General features: G+C 39.5%; 1 protein-coding gene across 3 annotated transcripts in view; it reads right to left on the bottom strand.

Annotated features, from left to right (window-relative positions):
• Window positions 1-2,129: 2,129 nt before the first annotated feature.
• Window positions 2,130-25,424, bottom strand: part of CD48 (CD48 molecule) — a 31,172-nt gene continuing 7,877 nt past the window's right edge. For 2 of the 3 annotated variants that reach the window (XM_039839944.1, XM_039839946.1), the window contains 3 exons: window positions 7,479-7,784; window positions 4,342-4,608; window positions 2,130-2,509 (listed from right to left, as the gene is read on the bottom strand). In XM_039839944.1, coding sequence (XP_039695878.1) covers window positions 2,409-2,509; window positions 4,342-4,608; window positions 7,479-7,784 — 674 coding nt within the window. In that variant the 3' untranslated portion in view covers window positions 2,130-2,408. The remainder of the gene's footprint in view (window positions 2,510-4,341; window positions 4,609-7,478; window positions 7,785-25,424) is intronic. The other variant, XM_039839945.1, reaches the window with a different exon arrangement.

The raw sequence follows: 25,424 nt of genomic DNA, 5'->3' as shown, positions 1-25,424 counted from the left end.
TAAATTGAGTACTTTCAATAATTCCACATACAAATTAAATGTTCTTATATTTCATTCAAAACTGACATTGCCCTATATAAACAGTAAAATTCATAATATGATATAGAATTTTAATTTCTTTTTCTGTAGAACAACATTAAACAGCAAATTAAAAAATCATCCCAAGTAGAGTAAGGTTGTAGAAGAAAGAGAAAAGTTTTATTTTAGTACATTTAATGACACTTATTTACTGCTTTTTAAACAAGGGATCTCACATTTTCATTTCTCACTGAGCCCCACAAATTGTCTATCTGGCACCACCTTGTGGAATGGAAGAGGCAGGGGACAGTTGTTGTCTGAGGTGGGACTGGTCTCAGGTTTCCAAGCAAGGAACCAATAGAAATATGCTGCCTGGAGAAGTGTACCTGCTCCTTGGCAACTGAGGGACATGTTGACTTGAGATATGCAGTGACATTTCTTTCCTCTTACTGAGTCCCCCAGAAATGCTCTTTTGTTGTGTGTGTGTGTGTAAGTGTGTGTGTGTGTGTGTGTGTGTGTGTGTGTATTTCCCTGAAACTCCCTCTTCTGCCAAGAAAAAGTGAGGGAAAAGGGAAGGACACTGCGTATAGAAAGGGAACCTAGATAGTCTGATCGGAGGATGGAAGCTGATTAGAGGTAAGGTTGGGCTGAGGGAGAGGGTGGGTTTCTTAGAAAGCCCAGGCTATTTTGTGGTTAAAAACAAAACCAAAACTATCTTATCATACATGTCCACTATAGACCAGGCAGCTAAGCAATGGCTTTGACCCAGGCTCCTTGCATTATGTAGCTTCACTTCTGAGTCCCTCACTTCCTGCCACCTATATTCTATTGGCTAAAACAAGGCACATGGCTCCAGCTAGATGAAAGGGAACTAGGAAAAAGAGTTTTGCTATTGGCCCATGTATTAGTCAGACTTCTGCCGAGAAACAGACCAACAGGACACACACACACACACACACACACACACACACACACACACACACAAGAGATTTATTATAAGGAATTGGCTCATCTAATTATGGAGGCTTACAAGTCCCAAGATCTGAGTCAACAAATTAGAGACCTAGGATTGCTGACAGTGTAGTTCCAGGCCGAGTCCAAAGGCAGGAAAAACCAAATGCCTCAACATGAAGGCAGTCAAGCAGGAGTTACCCCATACTTGTAGGAAGGTGAGACCTTTTGTTCTATTCAGGCCAACAACTGATTGGATGAGGCCCATCCACATTGGAGAGGGTAATCTCCTTTTTTCAGTCTACTGATTCAAATGCTAATCTCACACAGCAGCATTCTCACAAACACACACAGAATAATGTTTGACTAAATGTCTGGGCACCCCCATGGCCCAGTCAAGTTGACACTTGAAATGAACTATCACAGCCCTGGAAGAAAATGAAAGGGTTTGGTGAAGACACAGCATTGCTCTGCCACAGAGGACTGGATGTAGGGAAGGCTAGTTTGGTATAAAGGGAAAGTGGTGTGTGGTGGGGCAGTTCCTTGAAGGGAGAGCCTACCCTTTAGCGACCCTCTCAGCTCCAGGCCAATGAGGAGCCTTGGAAGAAAAAAACATATGAAAAAATTCCAGGTGTGATCTCAGTGGTGGGCCTCCTACCTTCATATAAAGGAAGACCCTGGTGAGAACATTTTGTCGATTTAATAGTTTTATTAGATTTCATGGCACAACTCAGACTTGAAAAGCTGCCCACACAGCAAGAATGATGAAAAGAGGAGGGGGAACTCAGCTTCCCTTGAAAAGTTTGAGAGGGACCCTCATATGTGGTGAAGCTGCATAATCAGTTCTGGGGGAGTAAGCCTGACCCCACATTCCCAGGAGATCTAAAAAGTATATTTCTCAGAGGGGCCAGAAAAAAGCAAACCACAGGGATGGAGGCCAGAACTTGGTGAAGAGGGAATTTAGGAGTGCTGGAACCCAAGGAGGACTGGCATGGACATGGGAGCAAGAGTCCGAGACGGCACAAATTAATTCCTTAGCCATACTGACACACAGGAGCCTCCAGTCCCACCTTCTTCCCATTAGTATCTCGATGCTCGTTTGTCCAGGCTGATGGAGCTGGCATTGTCTGACAGATGTGGGGCAACTTCAGGAATCCACCTTGACCATTAAATCAAATATTTATTTAAGCAAGACAACATCGATCACACTTTTTCTTGGGAAGAATCATGTGTATCTATACACTTGTATTAGAAAACAACTGAGAGATATAAAACATTAGCCATGCTTTTTAAAAAGTTTATTTGAAGATCCTTATAGATGCCTCAATGACAGTCTTCCTCCATCCATAGAGCCGGAGCTTCTGTCCAGGTTAAGAGCATGGTTGCTGATGAAGGCAAGATCTTGCAGTCTTGGAGTTTCACTCTTGAGTTAAGAGAGCTCATCTCAGGTCAATAGGAACCCAAGAGCAGTGAGTACCATGACCACTAGCCATGTTGCAATCCAAGCTACTCCAGAGGCTGGGGCTGAAAGAGCAAACACCTAGGTGTCTTGATTAATGGGTTGATAAGGGGTGGGGGCATGGACATTGTCATGGGAACAGGAGAGAGTGTTTCCTCCATGAATCCAGTCCTGGTGTACCTGAGACATCTTTTTCCAAGAGTGACTCAATCTCCTCAGAAGTGAAGCATAAAGAATGAAGAAATCCCTTAACTATCATTGTCTCAACTGAGTCCTGTGCTTGCAGATTCCCTTGCATGTTTATGGGCCTGGGGGAAAATCACTCTCCTTCACTGGACAGCAATGAGGTTAGGGCAGAGCTTCAGGTGTAGACTATGCCATATAATGCTATGCACAGCTGACCTTAGGGAAGAAAGAACTACTTCCCCTTTCTGTTTCTCCATTCCGCTGGCCATATGTACCAACTAGGAGGAAAAAAGGGGAGGGAAAAGAGACATAGGGAGGAAAGGGAAGAAAAGAGAATAAAAACAGGAGAAGAGAGCAGATCCAAGTAGAGGAGAAAGGGGCAGAGGAGAAGAAGTGCAAAATAACAGGAGGAGAAAATGAATGATCAAATAAGAAAGGGAAATTAGGGATGTTTTTCTAGGATAACTGGATTGGCTAAAAAATGACAAGACAGGTTTTGCCCATCAGTAAAACATTGATATTGTTTTCATTCTCTCTACAAATGAGCAGCGATCCTCATTTTGTAAAGGACAGAGATTGTGTGTCTTCCTTTTCCTCAATTGCAGGATGTGGTGTTGATATAAAGGCAGAGTTGGAACTGCCCAGTCAACTTGTGGTCTCAAGGTCAGATGCCAAACTGTCATATTGAGTCTGAGGTACTAGAAAAGCAAGGAATAACAGGAGAGAGTAGAAGAGACATGACCAGAAAGAAGAGCATACAGGTTCCATAATCCACATGTTACTGCAGAAGTAATCAGCATAAGTGAGAGACTAGACTGAGTCCAGGAAGACCATGAAATAGCAATGTCCTTGGGGGCCATGGTCCCTGATGACTGGGCATGACAGGGATCTCAGGAAAATGTTGGCATCACAGGTATGAGTTATTCTAGAAGGATATGTACACCAGGGCTCAGGATGAGATTTCATGGGTATGGAGAGTAACAAAGTCCAGAATGCTGGAAATAGTGATCCAAATTTAGGAGGTAGGGGGGAGGGTCTCAAAAACCCTAGTGTTTCCTGAATTGAAGGTTGACTGCGACTGATTTAGCTATCCTTCTTTGGAGACTTGTCAGGCACTCTGCTAGGTTGTCCGTATTGTCTCATCCAATCCTTACAATAGCATGAGATAAGCACTTTTATTTTGTCTGTTTAAGAGGGACATGCCTGTCTAAATTCATTAAGGAGCACACATCTGGGAAAGAGCAGAGAGTCTCTACCTTAGGATAAAGCTCTCATTCCTGTCTACTTTGTTCACACCCATGCTCATCTCCTTGGTCCTCCTTCTTTCACTGATTTAGGCTATCTACCAGAAACCCCTCTATGTACCTGCTCAACAATGTGTGGCTTGCTCTCCTGCTTGCCCTTTTTCTCTCTGCTCACCCTGATATCTCAGATTGCCTTACAATTACACTGGCCTTACATTCCAGGACCATGCATTGTTAGAACGGGCAAAGTGAGGGGATATCCTGTGCAACTGCCCTTCGCAGTTTAGGACACTGAGCTCCACAAAGGTGAGGTGAGCTCACTGGGAGGTGAGTTAGGAGAAGAACATGAGTCTCCCACATGCCTTTGTGATTTTTCACTAAGTTCTGTGCCAGGAGGCTGAATAGGATCCCCACACCTTTCTTCATTCAGGAGAAAACTAGTTACCCCGTGCCCTCATCAGCAACCTTGGTAATATTTCTTACCCTGTTCACAGGCTGAAGTGAAGTAGACTGTGCGATTCTTGTTGCTCACAGGATTGCTGACTTGGCAGATGTAAAATTTGGAGTAGTTTTGTGGCTCAACATTGATCACAAGCTTACTACTCCAGAGCTCTTTTGGAAAGGGCCCTGAGTCCCTATACCAGGTGTAGTTGAGAGACTGGCCCCAGGCCACACACGACAGGTTCAAATAACAGCTGTTGTTCACTTCCTTTATCTTCGTAATATTTATGACAGGTTTAGATACAGGATCTGAAGATAAGGAGGATAATAAAAGATGAGACAATGGATTTATGCATTTATGAGGCATTTATGCTATGAGGGTTTAGCCTACAAAGCACAGAGGAAGCTAGGGAGGGGCTGAGTGTTTCTGGAAGCAGAGTTATGGAGAAAAAAGTCCTACAGAGGGAGAGAGGGAGTAGTTTTGCCCTCCCTGAGGCTTAGAACTGAAAGAGCTACTCCTTGGGGTGAAGGTAAGCTGGATCCAAGAGGGAGAGTCATGTACCCAGAAACAGAATATGTTTATGACTATCTGTAGGCCAGAAAGAAGAGGAATGTGTTGGCAAAGAGATAGGCTAGGGTCAGACTTAGTATCTCAACTGTCTCAGCTGCTTAAGGCTCCTTCTCTAGCAATAGCTTGTAGTTGGCACCTTGGCCCTTCTGTCCTTCAAGGGCTCTTGGAATCAGATTCAGCAAGAGTACTGGGGTAAGAGGTACCTCTCTGCACATGGCAAAGCCCTCTCCTGGATTCTGGCAGAGCTACAGAGAATCTCATGTAAACCCTAGCCCATCCTGGCAATTACCAATAGCACTGCATCTGTTAACTTTGGTATCTCAGTGTCTAAAGTAGTGCCTGCCACATAAATATCTGATGAATGGTTAGATGAATGGATGGAGAAGTTATGAGATAGAAAGGACAAAACACTAGCTGAATTGAGACCAGCCTAAATCTTGGATTTAGTTCTGGTGGAGTTATATTAGGTAAGATAATTAACCCCTTGAATTTCCTTCTCATTTGTAAAATGACTGTACCTATAGCACAATGTCAGTAATACAAAACGACATTATCTATGAGGAAGTGCTTTAGGTAGAGTGTGTTAGAGGTCACATCATCATCACTGCTGTAATCCTGCTGACAGATGGGAGGAAAAGTAATCCCAGTGTCTACTCCTTTCTTTGCTAGGGTCACTTTACCTGAAATCCCTTGGGGTCTTTTCATTCTGGTCAAGGGTAAACCATCTGCAGCACCAGTGCAGCTCAGACATCACAGGATTAAAATGTGGCAGAGAATTAACCAGATAAGAGCTTTCCTCCGGGTTACATGTGTGTGTGGAGGGGCAATAAGAGCTCTACTGGGCTGGTGTCCTAAAATGTAGACTCATCTACTCTGTAAAACCCTCTCAGATTGCTCAATTTCCCTTACATACTTTATCTGAGTAATTTTTATACTGTTTTTTTCCCACCATTTCCTGTGATCTAGCCTCATGTCTTACATAGGTTCCGCATTCCCCACAGTGAGCAGCACAGCGCTGAGCACTTTGTGGGTGGGATTTATTGAAGCAGTGGGTATAGTCTGGATTTCAAGATGCCCTCTTTGAGCTATCAGAAATTTCTGGGCTGGACTAAAGGATGATTTTTCTGCTAATCACATCCTGAGAGTCTTACCTACAAGCAGATGTGCTGAAGCCAAACCAGTTTGTGGATTTTAAAAGAATCAGAAATTTTGCAAGCTGATTGTGAAACCATTAGTAGCTTAGAATTGGCTGTGATGGGAGTATTTACCACATAAATTGGTAACTAATACAAATTTGGGGATTTTTTTTTTCTTTTAAACACCACTGTAAGAGACTTTGATCCTTTCCTGTTCCCAGGACCTCCTGAATTTTCAGGCCATATGACGTTGGGTAAGTGAGTAAGAAGGGGACTCAGGCCTCTCAGAACAGAGACTACTTGGCTGGTTGGACCTGAATATATGCAACACTTTTCATATGCACTGTTTTAGCATTTTAAAAATTATCTTCTTTGATTCTCATAACATCCTATAAGATAGATATAATTAGCCTCATAATACGATGAGGAACACAAGACTCTGAGACTCTATTGGATGTTTGTCCAGCCCCTTTTCTCTAACAATTGTTTTCTTCAACCCAGAAAGACCTCCCCAGGAACCACGTTTCTGCTTTATAACCTGACCCCTTTGGCCATAAATGTTTCGATCTGGTACACATACCTGAACCAAGTTGGGTTAATCAGTTTCTCTCTCTTGAGAATTTCAACTGAGATACTAAAGTCTAGACTTTGAGAGATAAGTCACGTTAATGGCAAGGATCCATAGACACAGTCTACAGATTTCTGAGGCTGAGGACTCTAGGAATGCCCTAGTTCTCACTCTTCTTCCCCTTTAGCCCTTCCTGAATCTTCTAAGCTCCTTGAATAGCTCTAAATAGTCCTAGTTTCTTAAATTCTCCTTTTTTTGCTAAAGCTACATAGGTAAGTTTCCTTGCCATAGTAAGGAAACTTACCTAATATGGGCACAGAGATGTTAAGATCGTTCTCCAAGGTCATATAGCCAAGTGAATGACCAGAGTTTTTAATCCAAGTCTGTCTGATTCCAAGTATAATGTCCTAGTCCTTATTCCATATATACTGGTTAGGCTGCAACTATTAGGGTAAGTTTTTGTTTCGCCCATTCTGAAAGGTGAAAAACCTTCCTTAATAGCTCCTGCTCCATCTTTATCTTTTCTATCTTTTTCCTTTAGTGTGATAAAGTCTTTGTTCAGATATATTATTAAGATGAGCTTAGAATTGATCTGGATTGATTACAGCAGAGCATGAAGAGAATAGAGAGGAAACCATCTTTTTTTGTTTTCCTTCTCTTTAAATCTTAGACTCATTAACAGAAGAGTTTTTAAATGTCCCAAGGCTATCGATTCAGGTTATGCTAGCCCAGGCTCACTCCCAAGTGAAACTGGCTCAAGGAGAATTGAATAAAGGCAGTCCTGGGATTTTTCTCTCCTCTTCCCAGAGAGAGCCCCCATGATCTCCATGATCCCCAAGCAGCTTCCTGCTAGTCCACCCAGGACCATAGAGTGGAAACTTGCCTTTTGATTCCCCAAACTCACCAAACACTTTCAGGAAGATCTTTCGTTCCTCTTCAGTCCCAGCCTCCTTTAATATCTTCAGGAGGTAGGTGCTGCTGTCTTCTTTTTGGACCTTATAGATGTGGAGTGTGCCATTTTGATGATCGAATGTGACTCTGTCCTTAAATTTAGACTTGAAGTAGCGAGGCTTAGGCGTGTTGGACTCCCATTCTACAATCTTCTGGATGTCAGTGTAAAACCAGGTGAGTTTTTTGTATTTATCAGGCAAATTGCAGATTTGAAGACTCACATTGCTCCCAGAGACCACAACCAGCTGTTCTGAACAACCTGCCAACAAGAGTCAGAGTGATACCTATCTTAAAGGAGGCAGAGATGCCCTGTAGCCCAGGCTTTGGCCTAGGCTGCTGGAACAGGGAAGAAGGAAGAGATTTCTGCTTGAGAGGAGTGACTATGGTCTTTATCAGAGGGCCTGGCCTCCTAATCAGTAATTCAGTGAAAGTTGGAGATTGAAAAGTGGTCATGGGGGCAGGGAATGTTGCTTATAATTCATCTAGTTCTACCTCAGATGATAAAGAAAAAGGACACTGAGGCTGGCCCAGTAGATTTTCAAATAAAATAATGACAAATCATGTCCCCTCTCTGGGCTTGTGTTTTCTACTGGTTCAATTTAGTTTTCCAGCAGTAGGTGAGGAGTAGAAGAGAAACAAGGTTTGAAGTGAATGGGAGCCAGAGTTATTTAGTGGCAAAGTATTATAGAAGTTGAAGACATTTAATTAAGAAAAAAATTAAGTTATTTTTCTGGCTTTAGTAATATTTGTATTTGTCATCTTTTTAAAACTGTGACACATGGGATTTCTTTTCTCATTCTAACTAAATTCATTTTTGTTTTTATTTGTATTTACAGTTCTCTTATTTCTTTCATCAAGGTACCCCAAATTATATAAGCCTCAGCTCTAAAAAACTAGGTTTGGTTAAGGAAAGAGAAAAAAAGATGATAGTTAGAAGATGCGAGATGAAGGGGGAGGCTTGTCGACTCCTTTTTGTGGATAGGAAGAACTAACTATATATATACACACATTTATGTGCCACATACCGGTACTTCCATCAATGATGGACTGTGTATACAACAGTAGTCCCATAAGATTATAATGAAGCTGAAAAATTTCTATCAACTAGTGACATTGTAGCAATCTTAATGTTGTACTTACATGTTACTTACATGTTTGTAGTGATGCTGGTGTAAAAAAGCTTTTTATGTGACTGCACTGTCACTCATATAAAAGTATAGCACATATACAATTGTGTATAATACATAATACTCAATAATAATAAACAACTATGGGGAAGACTGGGGAAAATGGCATAGATGATAGAAGCTTTGTTCATCCCCTCTTGCAACCACATCAAAGTTGTGACGGAAACAGAGTAAACAGCAAGCAGAGTCACCTGGCGTCTAGATGAACAGAAGCCCTACAACTAGGGAGAGAAATAAGAAATCACCCTGAAAGGGTTGGAGGTAGGAGGGTGCAAAGACACTAAGCTACCCAGTCCTGTCTTGAGGGGCTGAGTGGGACAGAAACTATGGCAGCCGGCAGGTGTAGACGTTCCTCCTAAAGGGGCCATGCCCACAACTGGACTTTCACGGTGACAGACTTGCTTGCTCTGAGCACCAGTGCCAGGTTGGCTGCTTGGGGGACCAGAGGGACTTACAGGGGGATACCGAATTGTTGGAGTTAGGGCCAGAGGCAAGGCTTTCTCTCGGGCAAAAGTGCTCCTCTGTTGAGCCCTCCCCTGACCCAGTTGTGGACTCAGTACCCCCATAGCTGAGACATCATTGAACCAGATAACAGATTGAGAATTCCTGGAAACTTTGCCTCTCTCAATTCTTGGCCCCACCCAAGCCACATCTAGGTGTGAGTCCTGCACCACCTGCTGAGCAGCGCCAAGACTCACACTGGTAGCAGCTGACTGCAGTTTCTGATGTGGCATCTTAAGGCGCCTATAAGCAGAGCATCTACGGATTGCTCACTGAATCTTAAGAGGTGGCCCCAGATGACACAGACTGGGCTAATTTGGCCTGCAGCTGAACCCCTCTCAGGACTGTGCTGCTGGACACCTACTATATAAAACCACACTAATAAGACCAGGACACTTAAGAGCTTTGATTAGTACATAGAAACAGACAGAGAAAGGCAGCCAAAATGGGAAGACAAAGAAGCAGAAACCATATGAGAGAATAGAACAGAGATCCAAGAATATTGGAGTCAAGCAATCTCACAGATGCAGAGTTCAAAACACTGGTTATAAAGATGCTCAATGAAATTAGGGGAAGGTAGATGAACTCAGTGAGAATTTTAACAAAGAGATAAAAAATATAGAAATTGACATGGAAATTATAAAAAGGAACCAGTCAGAAATGAAGAACACAGTATCTGAGACGAAGAGTATATTAGAGGGAATCAACTGAGTGGATAAAGAAGAGGACCAAACCACTGATATATGAGGATGGGAAAGCCAAAGACACCCAATCAGAATGGCAAGAAAAAAGTAACCAAGAATATAATAATAATTTAAGAAGCTCAAGAGACAAAATTAAGGGTAACATCTGTGTCATAAGGGTACCCGAAGAGGGAGAACAAGAAGTTGAAAATATATTTGAAGAAATAATAGTGGAAAACTTCCCTAACCTGGTGAAGGAAATAGACATAAAACCCCAGGAAGACCAGAGAGTTCCAAAAAATATGAACCCAAGGAAGCCTACACCAAGACACATCATAGTTAAAATGCCAAAAGTTAAATACAAAGAGAGAATCTTAAAAGCAGCAAGAGAAAAGCAAGGGAACCTACAAGAGAACACCTACAAGACTAGCAGCTGATTTCTCAAAAGAAACTGCAGGACAGAAGGGCTTGGCGCAAAATTTTCAATGTGAAGAAAACCAAGGATCTACAACTAAGAATACTTTATCCAGCAAAGCTATCATTTAGAGTCAAAGGACAGATAAAGAGCTTCCCAGACAAAAATAAGCCACTACTACATAAAATGTTGGAGGGATTTCTTTAAGAAGAAAAACATGTGTCAAAAACATGAATAAAGTATGGTAATAACTACATTCTTATCAACAAGTACCTCAAATGGAAAAGAATTAAGTGCTCCAGCTAAAAGATAGAGTGTCTGAATGGATCAGAAAACAAGACCCCTATATACTCTGCCTACGAGAGACTCACTTCAGATTAAAAGACACACAGACTAAAAGGAAGGAGGTGGAGAAAGATATTGCCTTGACGGACTTAGAGAGTATTGTGCTGAATGAGATAAGTCAGATAGAGAAAGACAAATGTCACATAATTTCATGTACATGGGGAATCTTAAGAACAAAATAAACAACAACTAAAACAGAAATAAACTCGGACATATAGAGAATATTTTGAGGGCTACTAAATGGGAGCGGGTGGGGGGACAGTGATAAAGGGCAAAGGTATAAAAAGTACAAATGGATAAATACTAAATAGTCATGGAGATATAAAGTGTAGCACAAGGAAAGTAATCAATGATGTAAAAAATATGTAAGGGAGAAGAGGAGTACTGGATTTAGTGTGGTGACCACTTCATGAGTTATATAGATCTCTAATCACTATGCTGTACAACTGAAATTAATATATTATTGCATGCCGACTATAACTGAAAAAACTCATCCAATGTAAATATGAGCAACTAAATTGTCTATTATACTTCAATAAAGCTTAGAAAAAAATAGTTGTGGGGAACATAGTCAGTAATATTATAATAACTGTGTATGTAACTGTGTATCAAATAGGTACAAGATTTATTGGAGTAATCACTTTGTAAGTTATAAAAATATCTAATCACTATGTTGTAAGCCTGAAATTAATATAATTTGTATGTCGATTGTAATTGAAAAATAAAAAATTATTAAAAAAAAAGAAAAAACATTTTCCTTTATATTAATTTATCTATTACGAATAAGGAATCTAAATATAAAATTGAAAAAAATAAACAACTAAGTTACTGGTTTATATATTTATTATACTATACTTTTATTGTTTCCTGTTCTTAGGCTTTACTGTGTCTCTTGATTGCATCATAATCTCTTATGCTTGATTTAATCTCATGTTGTTTTATAAATTTAGCATAGCCTAAGTGTACAGTGCCTATAAAGTCTACAGTAGTGTACAGTAATGTCCTAGGTCTTCATATTCACTCACCATTCACTCACTGACTCATTCAGAACAACTTCTAGTTCTGCAAGCTCAATTCATCGTAAGTGTCCTATACAGATTTACCAATTTTTTACCTTTTATACCATATTTTTACCTACTTTTTCTATGTTTAGATATACTTCAGTACAGTAACATGCTGAACAGGTTTGTAGCCTAGGATACCATATAACCCAAGTGTGTAGTAGGCTAACCATCTAGATATGTTTAAGTACACTCTATGATGTTTGTATAATGATGAAATTACCTAATGGCACATTTCTCAGCATGTGTCACCACCATTAAGTGGTATATGACTGTATAGGCTGAAAAAGAGCAAGAAAGAAGCTAACAGTAGAGGAAAGAGGGAATGTTACCTATGTTACTCCAGTCTCATATACTGTTACACAAAAGCTGAGTCATGTTGTTCAACATCATGTATATATACCCACCTGTTCACTTTTCAAGCACCTATCATTTCCAGACATTTTCCTCAATAGCTAAAAGAGAAAAATGCCTGTGTTCCAGGGCTTTCAAGTTTCTATTCATTAATTCTTCCAACTATTCATCTATTCATTCAACAAACATTTATTAAGCATTTACCCTGTGCTTGGGGCATATGCAGACACACCTAGGCATTTGTTTCCACAGTGTTTCTGATTTGATTGGTTCATTTCATACTTTATACCCTCTGTGACATAATCAATTCAGCCCAAGCAACAGTATTTGAACAACCACTATGTACCTGGCACTGTGCTAGTTCTGACATCAGCAATGCAGACAGAGTCTCTGGCTTCTTGGAGAATACAGTCTAGTAGGACATTCTCTTCAGAATTTTAAAACTATCAGAAATATATTCTAAAGCTGTTCTCCTTCCGTTAATTGTTTCCATGTGGATTGATAGAAGTGGTGACAATAGAAAACTTATATCAGTGTTTATCAACCTTGGCACTATTGACATTTTGGTCCAGATAATTCTTTGATGTAGGGGGCTGTCTTTGTCCATTGTAGGATGTTCAGCAGCATCCCTGGCTGCTGCCCACTAGATGCCACTAGCATCTCTCCAGTTATGACAATCAAAAATGTCTCCGGACACTGTCAAATGTCCTTTGGGGATAGGGCGAGGAGGAATCTCCCCTACTGCATTCTGTTTGAGAACTACTATCCTAGGTCATCTTTGCAGACTCTCCAACAAGTCTGTCATATGCTCAGCAAAATGGCACAACCCATAATTAATCACTTCTTTATTCTCAGAACGAAGTCACAGTCAACCACATAGGTGGTGAAGGAAGGAGGAAATAAAGATACAACATCCTGTGTATGTCTATATCTTAGCATTCATTATATTGAAATGATCTGTTTAATGTCTACTACCTGCCTCTATACCCAACTATAAGTGTCCCAAGGTCGAAAAAAAAAATTAAAAATGAGTACTATGAGTCTAGTTTATTTTCCATTATAGTATGATGGTTAATAGCATGGGCTCTGGAATCAGACTGCCTTGGTTAAAATCCTGGTTCTGTCACTTGCCAGCTTTGTAACTATGAGCATGTTAGCTATCCTCTCTGTTTCTATTTTAGTACTTATCTCACAGAGTTTGTGATAGCTAATTTTATGTGTCAACTTGACTGGGCTAAGGGTTGCCTAGATAGTTGGTAAACATTATTTCTGGATGTATCTGTGAGGATGTTTCTGGAATAGAGTAGCACATGAATTGGTAGACTGAATAAAGAAGATCAATATGAGTGAGCATTATCCAATCCTTTGAAGGTCCAAATAGAACAAAAAGGTGAATGAAGGGTGAATTTGCTCTCTGCTTGAACTGGGACATCCATCTTCTCCTACCCTTGGATATCGGCACTCCTAGTTCTTAGGCCTTCAGACTTGAATTGGGTCTTACATCATTGGCTCGCATAAATCTCAAGCCTATGGATTTGTACTGGAATTACACCACCAGATTTCCTGGGCCACCATCTTGCAGATGGCAGATCATGAGACTTCTCTACATACAGAAGTACATAATACAGGTTATACATATATACCATAATATGACTATGCCATAATTTCATGAGCCAATCTTGCATAATGAATATCTTTCTATATATTTAAATATAGCTTATTGGTCCTGTTTCTCTGAAGATCCCTAACTAATACAAAGTTACACAAGAAAAATGCTTAGAATATAATTTAATTAATACAAATAAGTGCTTAGAATAATACTTGGAAGATTAGTAAGCATTTGATAAATGTCATGTATTATTGTTGTTTTATTATTACCTGTATTATTTTTGTATCCATAACGCCAAGTACTATGCCTAAATTATTGCAATGTTTAGCAATTGCCTATTGAACTTCTTGTATTGTGTCAAAACAGCAATAAAATAAGGACTATGCTTATGATATAATTTTTAGAAATAAATGCCTATATGTGAATATAAAAGAGTGAAGAATATAGAAGGGGTCTAAAATCTAAAAAATAATAGCAGCTTCTAAAGAAGCTTTCACTTGTAGTCTAATGGTCAAAAAGTAAAAGACATCAGTATGCACAAGACACAAAACTGGCCTAGTACATGTGATGATAAGAAAGAGAGGCCCAGCACCACTGTAAGACCAGAGAATTTTCCTGAAGATTCCTTGGAGAAAGAGGAATAAGGTTGAGTCCTATGAAAAAAGAAGAATACAGAGCATATAGACTGAAGTCATAATCCAGACCCAGTTATAATTTGCATCTTTTCTCCTTGTGAAAATGGAGTCTACTTTATAAGGACAATGAGATCTTGTTTGGCAAGGGTGTTCTCAACATGCTCAAAAGAACTTCAAACTGAAATGTGAGTAGGAGGGAAAAACTATAACACATAGTCACTAAGATGGTGAGCTTCTCAAAGGCAAAGACCATGTCTTACTCAACTTTAATTCTCCACAATACTTGGGGACACATTTTCATTCTACACTAAACACAATGTGAATTGAAAGTGTGTCCCCAAGTACTGTGGGGACTTAAAATTGAATAAAAGAATGAATGGAAGAATGGATGGATGAACAAACAAATGAATGACAGGAAAAATGTATACATATGTGTTCCCAATCTTTGCCTCTTCATGACTTCCTACTAGTCAAAAAATATTTTACGCTTTTACTTCCCACTTAGTTTCTTCATCTTTCTTATTTCTTGAGATTAGTTTGCACTAAATTGGCAGGGAGAAAAAGAGGAGAAAACAAATAAGGGCCAATCAGGTTGGTTTAGGAAATAAGGGTGCTACAGCATGAAGGCTCAAGAGAGTAAGAATCTCTGAGCAGCAGATGGATGGTATGTTCTGAAAAGACTGAAAAGGACAGGAAAAGTGTTCGTAGGAAGTGTTGCTATAGTTTATAAATTAGATCCCCCTTAACATTTTTTGAGAGGCTGCAAGTAGAAATTTGAATTACTGTCTAATTACTTAAAATCAATGACTGTTTTTTAAATATGATAATGTACCCAACCTGGACCAGTGGAGCCCTGTCTTATGGCTGTATCCTAAATAAATGAATAAAAGGTCACCAATATGACATGGAAAGTAGAGCAGCAGTGGAGGAGGTACCCAAGAATTAGCAAAAGAAAAAACATAAAAGAGTGTTGAGTATAGTACTCAAGTTTTCAGATATCTGTAAATCAATGCAAGTAAGCTAAGGGAAACATTGAAATATAAATCCAGTATCCTCAGATGAACTAAGACACATGCTTGAAAATAGCAAAGGAAGAGTGAACTTTGTTATGAAATATTTAATGAAATAGTGGTCTGGAAAAGGAACATAACCCTGAAGATAGAGAAGAGCACTAGAAAGAATGCTTGATTGGCCGTAAAGGAAAGAAAAAAGGTACTCTACTTATCTGAAAGAATTCTATAATCCATTCACAAGTTGAAGAAGAAAGATGGATTAATTTTACTAATAGAGATTGCAAAATTAATGCAAAGACACTGTCATACGATTTGAGGGTATTTAGGTGTAGTTTAGTTCGCTAACAGAGGATGGTCTGATAAATTCAGATGATAGATTGATTTTTTTAATGTATAATATATTTGTGTATTTTTCAACTTTTAAGGTAAATTGACAAAATCTTGATTTAACTTCATACCAATTCTGTATTTTAGAAGGTAGGGGAAGTAACCTTAAGGAAAGCCACTATTTTGATTTAATTCTAACAGGAAGAAGTAGTTGAATATGTGTCTGGATGCTTAGGATAAAGTAACTGTGTTTACCTGTAGTTTATAATAAGAAATGAAGCAGCTATTTCCTGCCCTTACTCATAGTTCTTATCTGTAGAAAAGCAAAATTAAAATGGGGGGGGGGAATCAGATTAAAAGAAGCCATAATTTTATACCAAAGAGTCTACCCAGAAAAGAGAAAGAGGTTCCAAAGAGAAAGTTCTGATTACTCTAAAAATAAGTCATATTGTTGCTAGTAAAACTCTTAAGGATGAAAAGAGGTGCATTTTAAGATATTGATATGGAGTTCCAGGGGGCATTCTGATGAGATCACCTATTTAACAAACCTGTACAAATCTTTTTTTTAGGAAGTAATTTGGGAGTAGATATAAAGACACCAGATCTGTGTCATGGGTGACAAGATGAATAGAGTACCATTTCCTGAGCTTAGAAGTCTAATGAGTTTAACAAACCAAAGGGCAATGGATGAAGGACTAAAAGGAAGATGAAGAAGAAGAGAAAACAGAAGTAAACTATTCTTTTAAGACATGTTAATGTGAATGGGAAGGAGAATAGTAGGGTATTATGCAAAAGGGTATGAAAGGTAAAGAAAGTTTTTTGGTGTTGGTTTTTAGTTTTCAAGAGGCAAAATAATTAAACTATGATAGATCAAGGGAGGGAAACAGTGGATGGGAAGACATGGGAGAGAAAGAATGTACCTCATGGGACTGGGCTAGAGAGCGTTCAGAACAGAGTTGAAGGCACAGATGTTGGCTGGGAGAGGAGATACCTCATGTTCTGAGGGCAAAAAGGAGGAAAAGACAATGATGTAGAGTAGTTTGGAGGTGGAGGGCAAGAAGTTGAGGGGGTTCCTGCCCAACGATCTCTAGCCCCATTTTTTCAGTGATGTAGGAGGCAAGTTCTTTGCTGAAAGGACAGAGAACTGAGGTAAGAGGCCTTGAGGATAAGAGTGAAAGTTTGAAATAGCCACTGTGGGAAATGAGAGAATTTATCAGGGCTAGTAAGGCTACTCGAAGATTACAGCTTGATTGAACTATAACTCATGATTTCCTCCCTCTCTCTATTGATCCATTCATATATACAAATGTACATCAATTTATTAATTTATTTATTCATCTAATAAATGTAAACACAATGTACTAGGCTCTGTGCTAGGCACCATGCATACAATGAGATAGATCTCCTTCCCTTATGGAACTTCTATTCCAGTGGATCCAGAAAATTAATCAGACAATTTTACTATTAGTGATGTGTTAGGAAAATGAAAATATGAAATACTAAGGGAGAACACAAAAGAGAGCAAGCACATACTTGAATTTGGGGGTCAGAAATGGCTTCTATGGAAAGTGTGAGTAGGAATAAGTATAAGTAGAAATTAGCCAGAGAAAGATGAAATTAAAACAATAAATGTTCCAACCAGAGAGGAAAAGAAAAAATAATATTAAGTGCCCCGGACAAGGGGTGGAGGGGAAGCAAGATTCATTTGAGGAAGTGAAAGCAGCTCAGTTGCTTAGAGCAAGACTAGAGGAGAGTAGTGTTAAAGAGAAAAACCACAGGCCTCAAATGGTGTCACTGTGATACCAAACCTAGATTTTACATCTGACCTAATTGCTGTTTCAGCCTCTCCCAGAAACACAGTCTTAATCAACCAGTCCGAAATTTTCAGGTCAACACAAGTGAGCTAATCGGAATGGAAACCCGGGGAGGAACCTTCTCCATAAAAGACCACCTCTCTTTTGTCTCAGTGGACAACAGTTTGGGTTGCCACCTGTATTTGCATCTCTCAGATTGCAATCCTTTGCTCAGATAAATACTATTTATTCTTTATTATAGCCTAAAATCATTTTGGTTGACAGAGCCTTTACTTTCACATGCTACAAGTACCTCAACTGAACATAAGCAATAGCCATGGTGTGCCTAGCATCAGCTGATAGCGTTTTGACATGTTGGGACTGTATTTATTAGTTTGTTATATAACTTGTTAATATTAACCTTTTAGAACAGGGAAAACAGCTCCCTCTCCTAGTTTCAGGATTGGGTATTTTCCAAGACAATGGTCTTCTGTAATGTTTATGTTAAATCAAGAACACAGAAAACCTGATAAGATTGGTTTTAAACCTTCTCAAGTTTAATAAGCAAGTGCCATTCTTGAGAACTCTCAAACTATCAATAGTGCTAGAACTGTAATACCTGTCACTCACATCTCAAGACATTGAGAGGAGTGTTTTCCTAGTAATCCTTGAATCTTTTTGCAAACATCATGGAAGAACTGAGCCAGGAGATATCCTCCATGTCCAAATAAGTCACAAGAAATGAGTTATTTGAGTAAAAGACAGATAAGCCTTTCCACAGAGTATACCTGATGGACTAACTTTTACCATTAAAAAAACTTGTTAGTATAGGGGTCAAACAGAGAAGCCCAAGGTAAGCACAGAAAGGAAATGGACCCTACATGCTTCTGGAAGTAATTTATCACTCTGACCAGCTTTTTCACTTATACAACAGATTTAGTTAAAACGTTAAACCTTGGGGAGAAGGAGGAAGATAGCAGACTAGGTAAAAGCGAGGTTCATCTCCTTTCAGGTCTGCATTGAAATTACAACAAAATTATAAAATAATCAACGTGGAGAATCACCTGAAGTCCAGCTGATCATAACACCTCTGATAATATAAAGGAACCACATCGAAGCTGGTAGGAGAGACAAAGCCGCGAATTGGGCTGGACCCACACCTGTGGGTTGTGGAGGATCACCGGGAGGGAGGGAGAGGCTGCAGAGGCTCTCCTGAAGGAGAGGGTGGTCCTTTTCTCATCTGGGGGCTCCCCAGCCCAAGGTCTTAGCCCAGGGAAGAGGAGAGTTCAATAACTCTGATTGTAAAAACCAGAGGGATTCTGGCTGTCTGAGTGAGATGAACAGAGACTAAATCCCTAGATGTCCCTTTGAAGGACATGAACACAGGTTTTCTGACCTGTGGACGCTCACCAGGTCACCGCTGGTGGGTCAGAGGCTTGCGTGAGATTCATTCTGAGAGAGTCTGCACCATCTTTGTGCCTTAGTTCAGCTCCTCTACAGGGTAATCTATAGACTGCACCAGCTTGACTGTGCAGACCTCTCCCACAGAGCCATTAGGAAGCACTGGTCAGAGGGGATCAGCCCACCCCGCCCTGCAGATTGCCTGGGACATTTATTTCTGGATGGCTGCCAAGCTCTACTTTGCTTCAGGGCCAAGCATTCCCAGCAGGAGGCAGCGCTGTGAGCCACATTTCCATTCCCAGCAGGCGACCTGCTCTGTGAGCTGGCTTTCCGAGATAGAGTCAGGCAGATGACTGCTGCCAACATGAACTTGGGTGGATATTGGATTCCTGTGGGCCAGTCCCAGACAGCAGCTGGTCTTGTGATCTGAGACTTCTGCAGGAACTTTCGAACAGTTACCAAAGTTGCAGTAAGACTGAGGCTGTATTGGCCGAACGGAGATCCCGCTTCACCCGAGCCACAAAGTGCCTGCAGCACATAGGCAAGCAGCCTCTTGTGCCCTGCTTGGCTCTGAGGTTGTGCAGTCAGCGCACAAAACAAACCTTGGCTAGGGCAGTAAGCACGTTTCAAGGAAAACAGTTGTGGACAGACCACTGCTGCCTGTATGAGCTGCAATATCTCTTGAGGAGAATGTAGGGGTCTGTATTGGCCTGAAGGCCCTTGACTCCCTGAGCTCTTGCACCATCTAATACACAAAGTGCCTGTTACACATTGATAGACAGTTGCCTCTGCCCAGGGGTAGCACATTTAGGTCCAGGGTGGGCAGCAGTTGACCTTGCTATGACTGGAAACTTGTACAGGAAACCACAGACACAGCATTGGCATGTAAACTGACACTGCAGTGGCAGGGGGAAATTTATACAATAGATCCAGGAGACTCCCAGGGTCCACGCGCCACCCAACATGTATATCACCCAGAGGCTAATCTAGTTTCAGAGACTTACAGCAACTGACAGGCAGTGTTAGGTAGGCCTTGAGGAGAACTGGTCCCTCTGCGAAATTGCCATAGGTCAGGGATGGGGGATAACCAACCACTGCCTACAGCATTATCTCTACCACTTACCTATAGATCCAGCATAGGCAACAACCATCTGCTGATCGCTTCATAGTTTTCACCGTGTAGCCCTGAGCAATTAAAAGCAATGGCTGACCTTGACCTATGGGGAATCCCCTCCCAAGGGGTCACAAAACCAACACATCTGGAGGCTGGCACCAGACCAAAACGAAGCAACTCCTGACTAGTCCCATTAGTGACCCACGTAAAGATTAGTTGCAACAAGTACACAAGCCTGCTAGGGCAAATTAGACTGACTGAGGTGAGCCCCCACAGCAACTCTTACTCTGCGGGTGCAGCCAGTTCCCACAATTAACCAGCCTGAGCATTAATTCTGTCCACTCATATCCTAACAACAAAAGGCTTGGTGACAACACAAGATCACACACAACCCACACGAAGATCACGTCCAGAGCTCCTGGCAGAGCGGATCAGAGATAGTGCACCACTGGGCCACACAGGACACCTTCCAAATTAGGCCATCTGGACAAGGCTGAGAGACGAAACAAATATTCCCGACACAAACAAATGTACACAGAGAGGCTAATAAAATGAGAAAACAAAGAAATATGCCACAGATTAAACAAAAGGAGAAAACTCTAGAAAATAAACTAAATGAAATGGAGGCAAGCAACTTACCAGAGACAGAGTTCAAAATAATGGTTATAAGGATGCTCAATGAACTTATGGGGAGAATGGATGAGCACAATGAGAACCTCAACACCATAAAAAAGGACATAGAAACATAAAAAAGAACCAGACAAAAATTAAGAATACACTAACTGAAATGAAAAATACACCAGAAGGATTCAACAGTAGATTGGATGAAGCAGAAGATTAAATCAGTGAACTGGAAGACAAGGTAGCAGAATACAGCCAATAAGAATAACAACAAAGAAAAAAAAGAATTTGAAAAAAATGAGGATAGTTTAAGAGACCTCTGGGATAACATGAAACGTAACAATATCCGGATCATAGGCATACCTGAAGGAGAAGAGAGAGAGCAAGGGATTGAGAATCCATTTGAAGAAATGATGACAGAAAACTTCCCTAACCTGGCAAAGGAATTAGACATACAAGATCAGGAAGCACAAAGAGTCCCAAACAAGAGGAATTCATACAGACCCACACCAAGACCCATCATAATGAAAATGCCAAAGGTCAAAGACAACGAGAGAATCTTAAAAACAGCCAGAGAGAGGCAGCTAGTTACTTACAAGGGTACCCCCATAAGAATGTCTGCTGACTTTTCAATGGAAACTTTGCAGGCCAGAAAGCAATGGCAAGAAATAGTCAAAGTTATGTAAAATAAGAATCTACAACCGTGAATACTCTACCCAGCAAGGTTTTCGATTAAAATGGAAGGTGAGATAAGAGCTTCCTAGACAGGAAAAAGCTTAAGGAATTTATCACCAACAAGTCAGCATTACAAGAAATGTTAAGGGTCTTCTGTAAAAAGAGAAGAGGTAAAAAAGAAAATAGGAATAACAAATATGAATAATAAAATGGCAGTAACAATGTACCTATCAGTAATCACTTTAAATGTAAATGGATTAAATGCTCCAATCAAAAGATATAGGGTAGCCAAATGGATAAGAAAACAAGACCATGCATGTGCTCTCTACAAGAGACCCACTTCAGATCGAACGACACTCACGGACTGAAAGTAAAGGGATGGAAAAAAGATATTTCACGCAAATGGAAATGAAAAAAAAAAAAAGCCAGGGTAGTGATACTTATACCAGATAAAATAACTTTAAAACAAAAGCTATAATAAGAGACAAAAAAGGGCATTACATAATGACAGAGGGATCGATAAATCAAGAGGACATAACACTAGTAAACACATACACAGCAAACATAGGAGCACCTAAATACCTAAAGATATTATTGACTGACATAAAAGGAGAGATCAACAATAAGACACTCATAGTAGGAGACTTTAACACCCCATTGACACCAATGGACAGATCTTCTAGGCAAAGAATCAACAAGGAAACAATGGGTCTAAAAGACACACTAGAACAGATGGATTTAATAGATATTTTCAGAGCATTTTACCCCAAAGCAGCAAAGTATACATTCTCCTCAAGTGCACATGGAACATTTATCAGGATAGACCACATGATAGGACACAAATCAAGTCTCAATAAATTTAAGAAGATAGAAATCATATCAATTGTCTTCTCTGATCATAATGGTATGAAAATAGAAATCAACAACAATAAAAGCTTGGCGACAACAGAAAATCACTGGAAAATACACAAATACATGGAGGCTAAATGACATGCTACTAAACAATGAATGGGTTATTAATGAGATCGAGGAAGAAATCAAAAGATACCTAGAGACAAATGAAAATGAAAACACAACGACTCAAAATATATGAGACACAGAGAAAGCAGTACTAAGAGGGAAATTCATAGCAATACAGGCCTACCTCAAGAAACAAGAACAAGCTGAAAAAAAAAAATCTAACATTACAAATAAAAAAAAAAAAACAACGAGAAAAAGAACAGCAAACAAAGCCCAAAGTGAACAGAAGGAAGGAAATAATAAAGATGAGAGTAGAAATAAATGAAATAGCTTCTGGAAAAACAATACAAAAGATTAATGAAACCAAGAGCTAGTTCTTTGCAATAATGAAGAAAACTGATGGACCCTTAGCCAGACTCATCAAAAACAGAAAGAGAGAGAGGACTCAAATAAATAAAATCAGAAATGAAAGAGGAGAAATAACTACAGACTCCACAGAAATACATTGGATCATAAGGAAATACTACAAGCAATTATATGCCAACAAATTGGACAATCTGGAAGAAATGGACACATTCCTAGAAACATACAATCTCCCAAGACTAAGTCAAAAAGAAACAGAAAATCTGAATTAATTGATTACCACCAATGAAATAGAATCAGTGATCAAAAACCTCCCAATAAACAAAAGTCCTGGACCAGATGACTACATAGGTGAATTTTACCAAACATTCGAAGAAGAATTATCACCTATTCTTCTCAAACTATTCCAAAAAATTAAGAGAGGGAAGGCTCTCTAACTCCTTTTATGAGGCCACCATTACCTTGATTCCAGAACCAGACAAAGACATTACATAAAAAGAAAACTAGAGGCTGAACTTCTTATGAACATTGATGCAAAATCCTCAATAAAATATTAGCAAACCGAATTCAGCAATACATTAAAAATATCATACACCGTGACCAAGTTGGATTTATTCCTGGGATGCAGGTTGGTACAATATCCGCAAATCAATTAATGTGATACACTACATTAACAAATTGAAAAAACCATACGATCATATCAATAGATGCGGAAAAAGCATTCGACAAAATCCAGAATCCATTTATGATAAAAATGCTCAGCAAAGTGGGAATAGAGGGAACATACCTCGACATAATAATGGCCACATATGACAAACCTACAGCTAACAACATCATACTCAAGGGGGAAAAGCTAAAAGCATTTTCCTTAAGATCAGGAACAAGACAAAGATGCCCGCTTTCACCACTCCTCTTCAACATTGTGTTGGAAGTCTTGGCCACAGCAATAAGACAAGAAAAAGAAGTAAAAGGCATCCGAATTTGAAAGGAAGAAGTAAAACTTTCGTTATTTGCTGATGACATGATACTGTAAATAGAGAACCCTAAAGATTCCACCAAAAAACTGTTAGAACTGATCAATGAATTCAGTAAAGTAGCAGGTTACCAAATAAATATTCAGAAGTCAGTGGCATTTTTATACACCAATGATGAACTTTCAGAAAGAGAAATTAAGAAAACAATCTCTTTTACAATTGCGTCGAAAACTATAAAATACCTGAGAATCAAATAAACCTGGAGGTAAAAGACCTGTTTTCAGAAAATTATAAGTCATTGAAAAAAGAAATTGAAGATGATACAAATAGATGGAAGCATATACGCTGTTCATGGGTAGGAAGAATCAACATTGTTAAAATGGCCATAGTACCCAAAGCAATCTATAGATTCAATGCAACCCCTATAAAAAAAAAAACAAACCCAGTGGCATTTTTCAGAGAGCTAAGAACAAATAATCTTAAATTTTTATGGAGCCATAAAAAACCCCGAGGAGCCACGGCAATCTTGAGAAAGAAGAACAAAGTTGGAGGCATCACACTGCCTGATATCAAACTATACTACAAAGCTACAATGATCAAAACAGCATGGCACTGGCATAAAAACAGATACATTGATCAATGGAACAGAATGGAGAGCCCAGAAATAAATCCACGCATATACGCTCACTTAATACATGACAAAGGAGGCAAGAATGTACAATGGGGTAAAGACAGTCTCTTCAATAAATGGTGTTGGAAAAATTGTACAGATACACGCAAAAAAGAAGAAGAAGCTGGACTACCTTCTTACATCGTATACAAGAATAGACTCAAATTGGATTAAAGACTTAAATGTAAGACCTGAAACCGTAAAACTTCTAGAAATAAAAATAGGCAGGAACCTCTCTGATATTACTCCTCGGGCCAGGGAAATTAAAGAAAAAATAAATGGGACTTCACCAAAGTAAAAAGTTTTTGTACAGCAAAGGAAACCATCAACAAAACAAAAAGACAACCGACTCTTTGGGAGAAGATATTCGCTAATGATACATCTGATAAGGGGTTAACATACAAAATATATAAAGAACTTATACAACTCAACAACAACAAAAAAACAAACAAACAATCTAATTAAAAAATGGGCAGAAGACCTGAATAGATACTTCTCCAAAGAGGAAATACAGGTAGGTAACGGACATATGAAAAGAAGCTTGTGGGTCGCTAACCATCAGAGAAATGCAAATTAAAACCACAATGAGATATCACCTCACACCCGTCAGAATGGCTATCATCAATTAATCAAAAAACAAGTGTTGGCGAGAATCTGGAGAAAGGGAACCCTCATATACTGTGGTGGAATTGCAAATTGGTACAGCCGCTATGGAAAACTGTATGGAGGTGTCTCGATAAATTAAAAATGGATAGGTCTTTTGACCCAGCAATTGCACTTCTGGGTATTTATCCAAAGAAAACCAAAGCAAGAATTCATAAAGATCTATGCACCACAATATTTAAGGCAGCACAATTTGCAAGAGCTAAGATATGGAAGCAACCTAAATGCCCATCAACAGATGATTGAATAAAGAAATTATGGTTTATATATACAATGGACTATTACTCAGCCATTAAAAAAAATGAAATCCTACTATTTGCAATGACATGGATGGACCTAGAGGTTATTATGCTGAGTGAAATAAGTCAGGCAGAGAAAGATAAATACCATATGATTCCACTTATATGTGACATCTAAGGAACAAAAAGAACAAACTAATCAAAAACAGGCTCACAAATATAGTGGACAATTTGGTGACAGAGGGGAGGGGGTTTGAGGAGTTGGAAGAATGGGGTGAAGGGTTAAAGAAGTACAA

Source organism: Pteropus medius, unplaced genomic scaffold, assembly GCF_902729225.1.
Source record: "Pteropus medius unplaced genomic scaffold, Ma_sr-lr_union100, whole genome shotgun sequence".
NCBI lineage: Eukaryota > Metazoa > Chordata > Mammalia > Chiroptera > Pteropodidae > Pteropus > Pteropus medius.
This window is presented reverse-complemented; position numbering and strand designations above follow the sequence as displayed.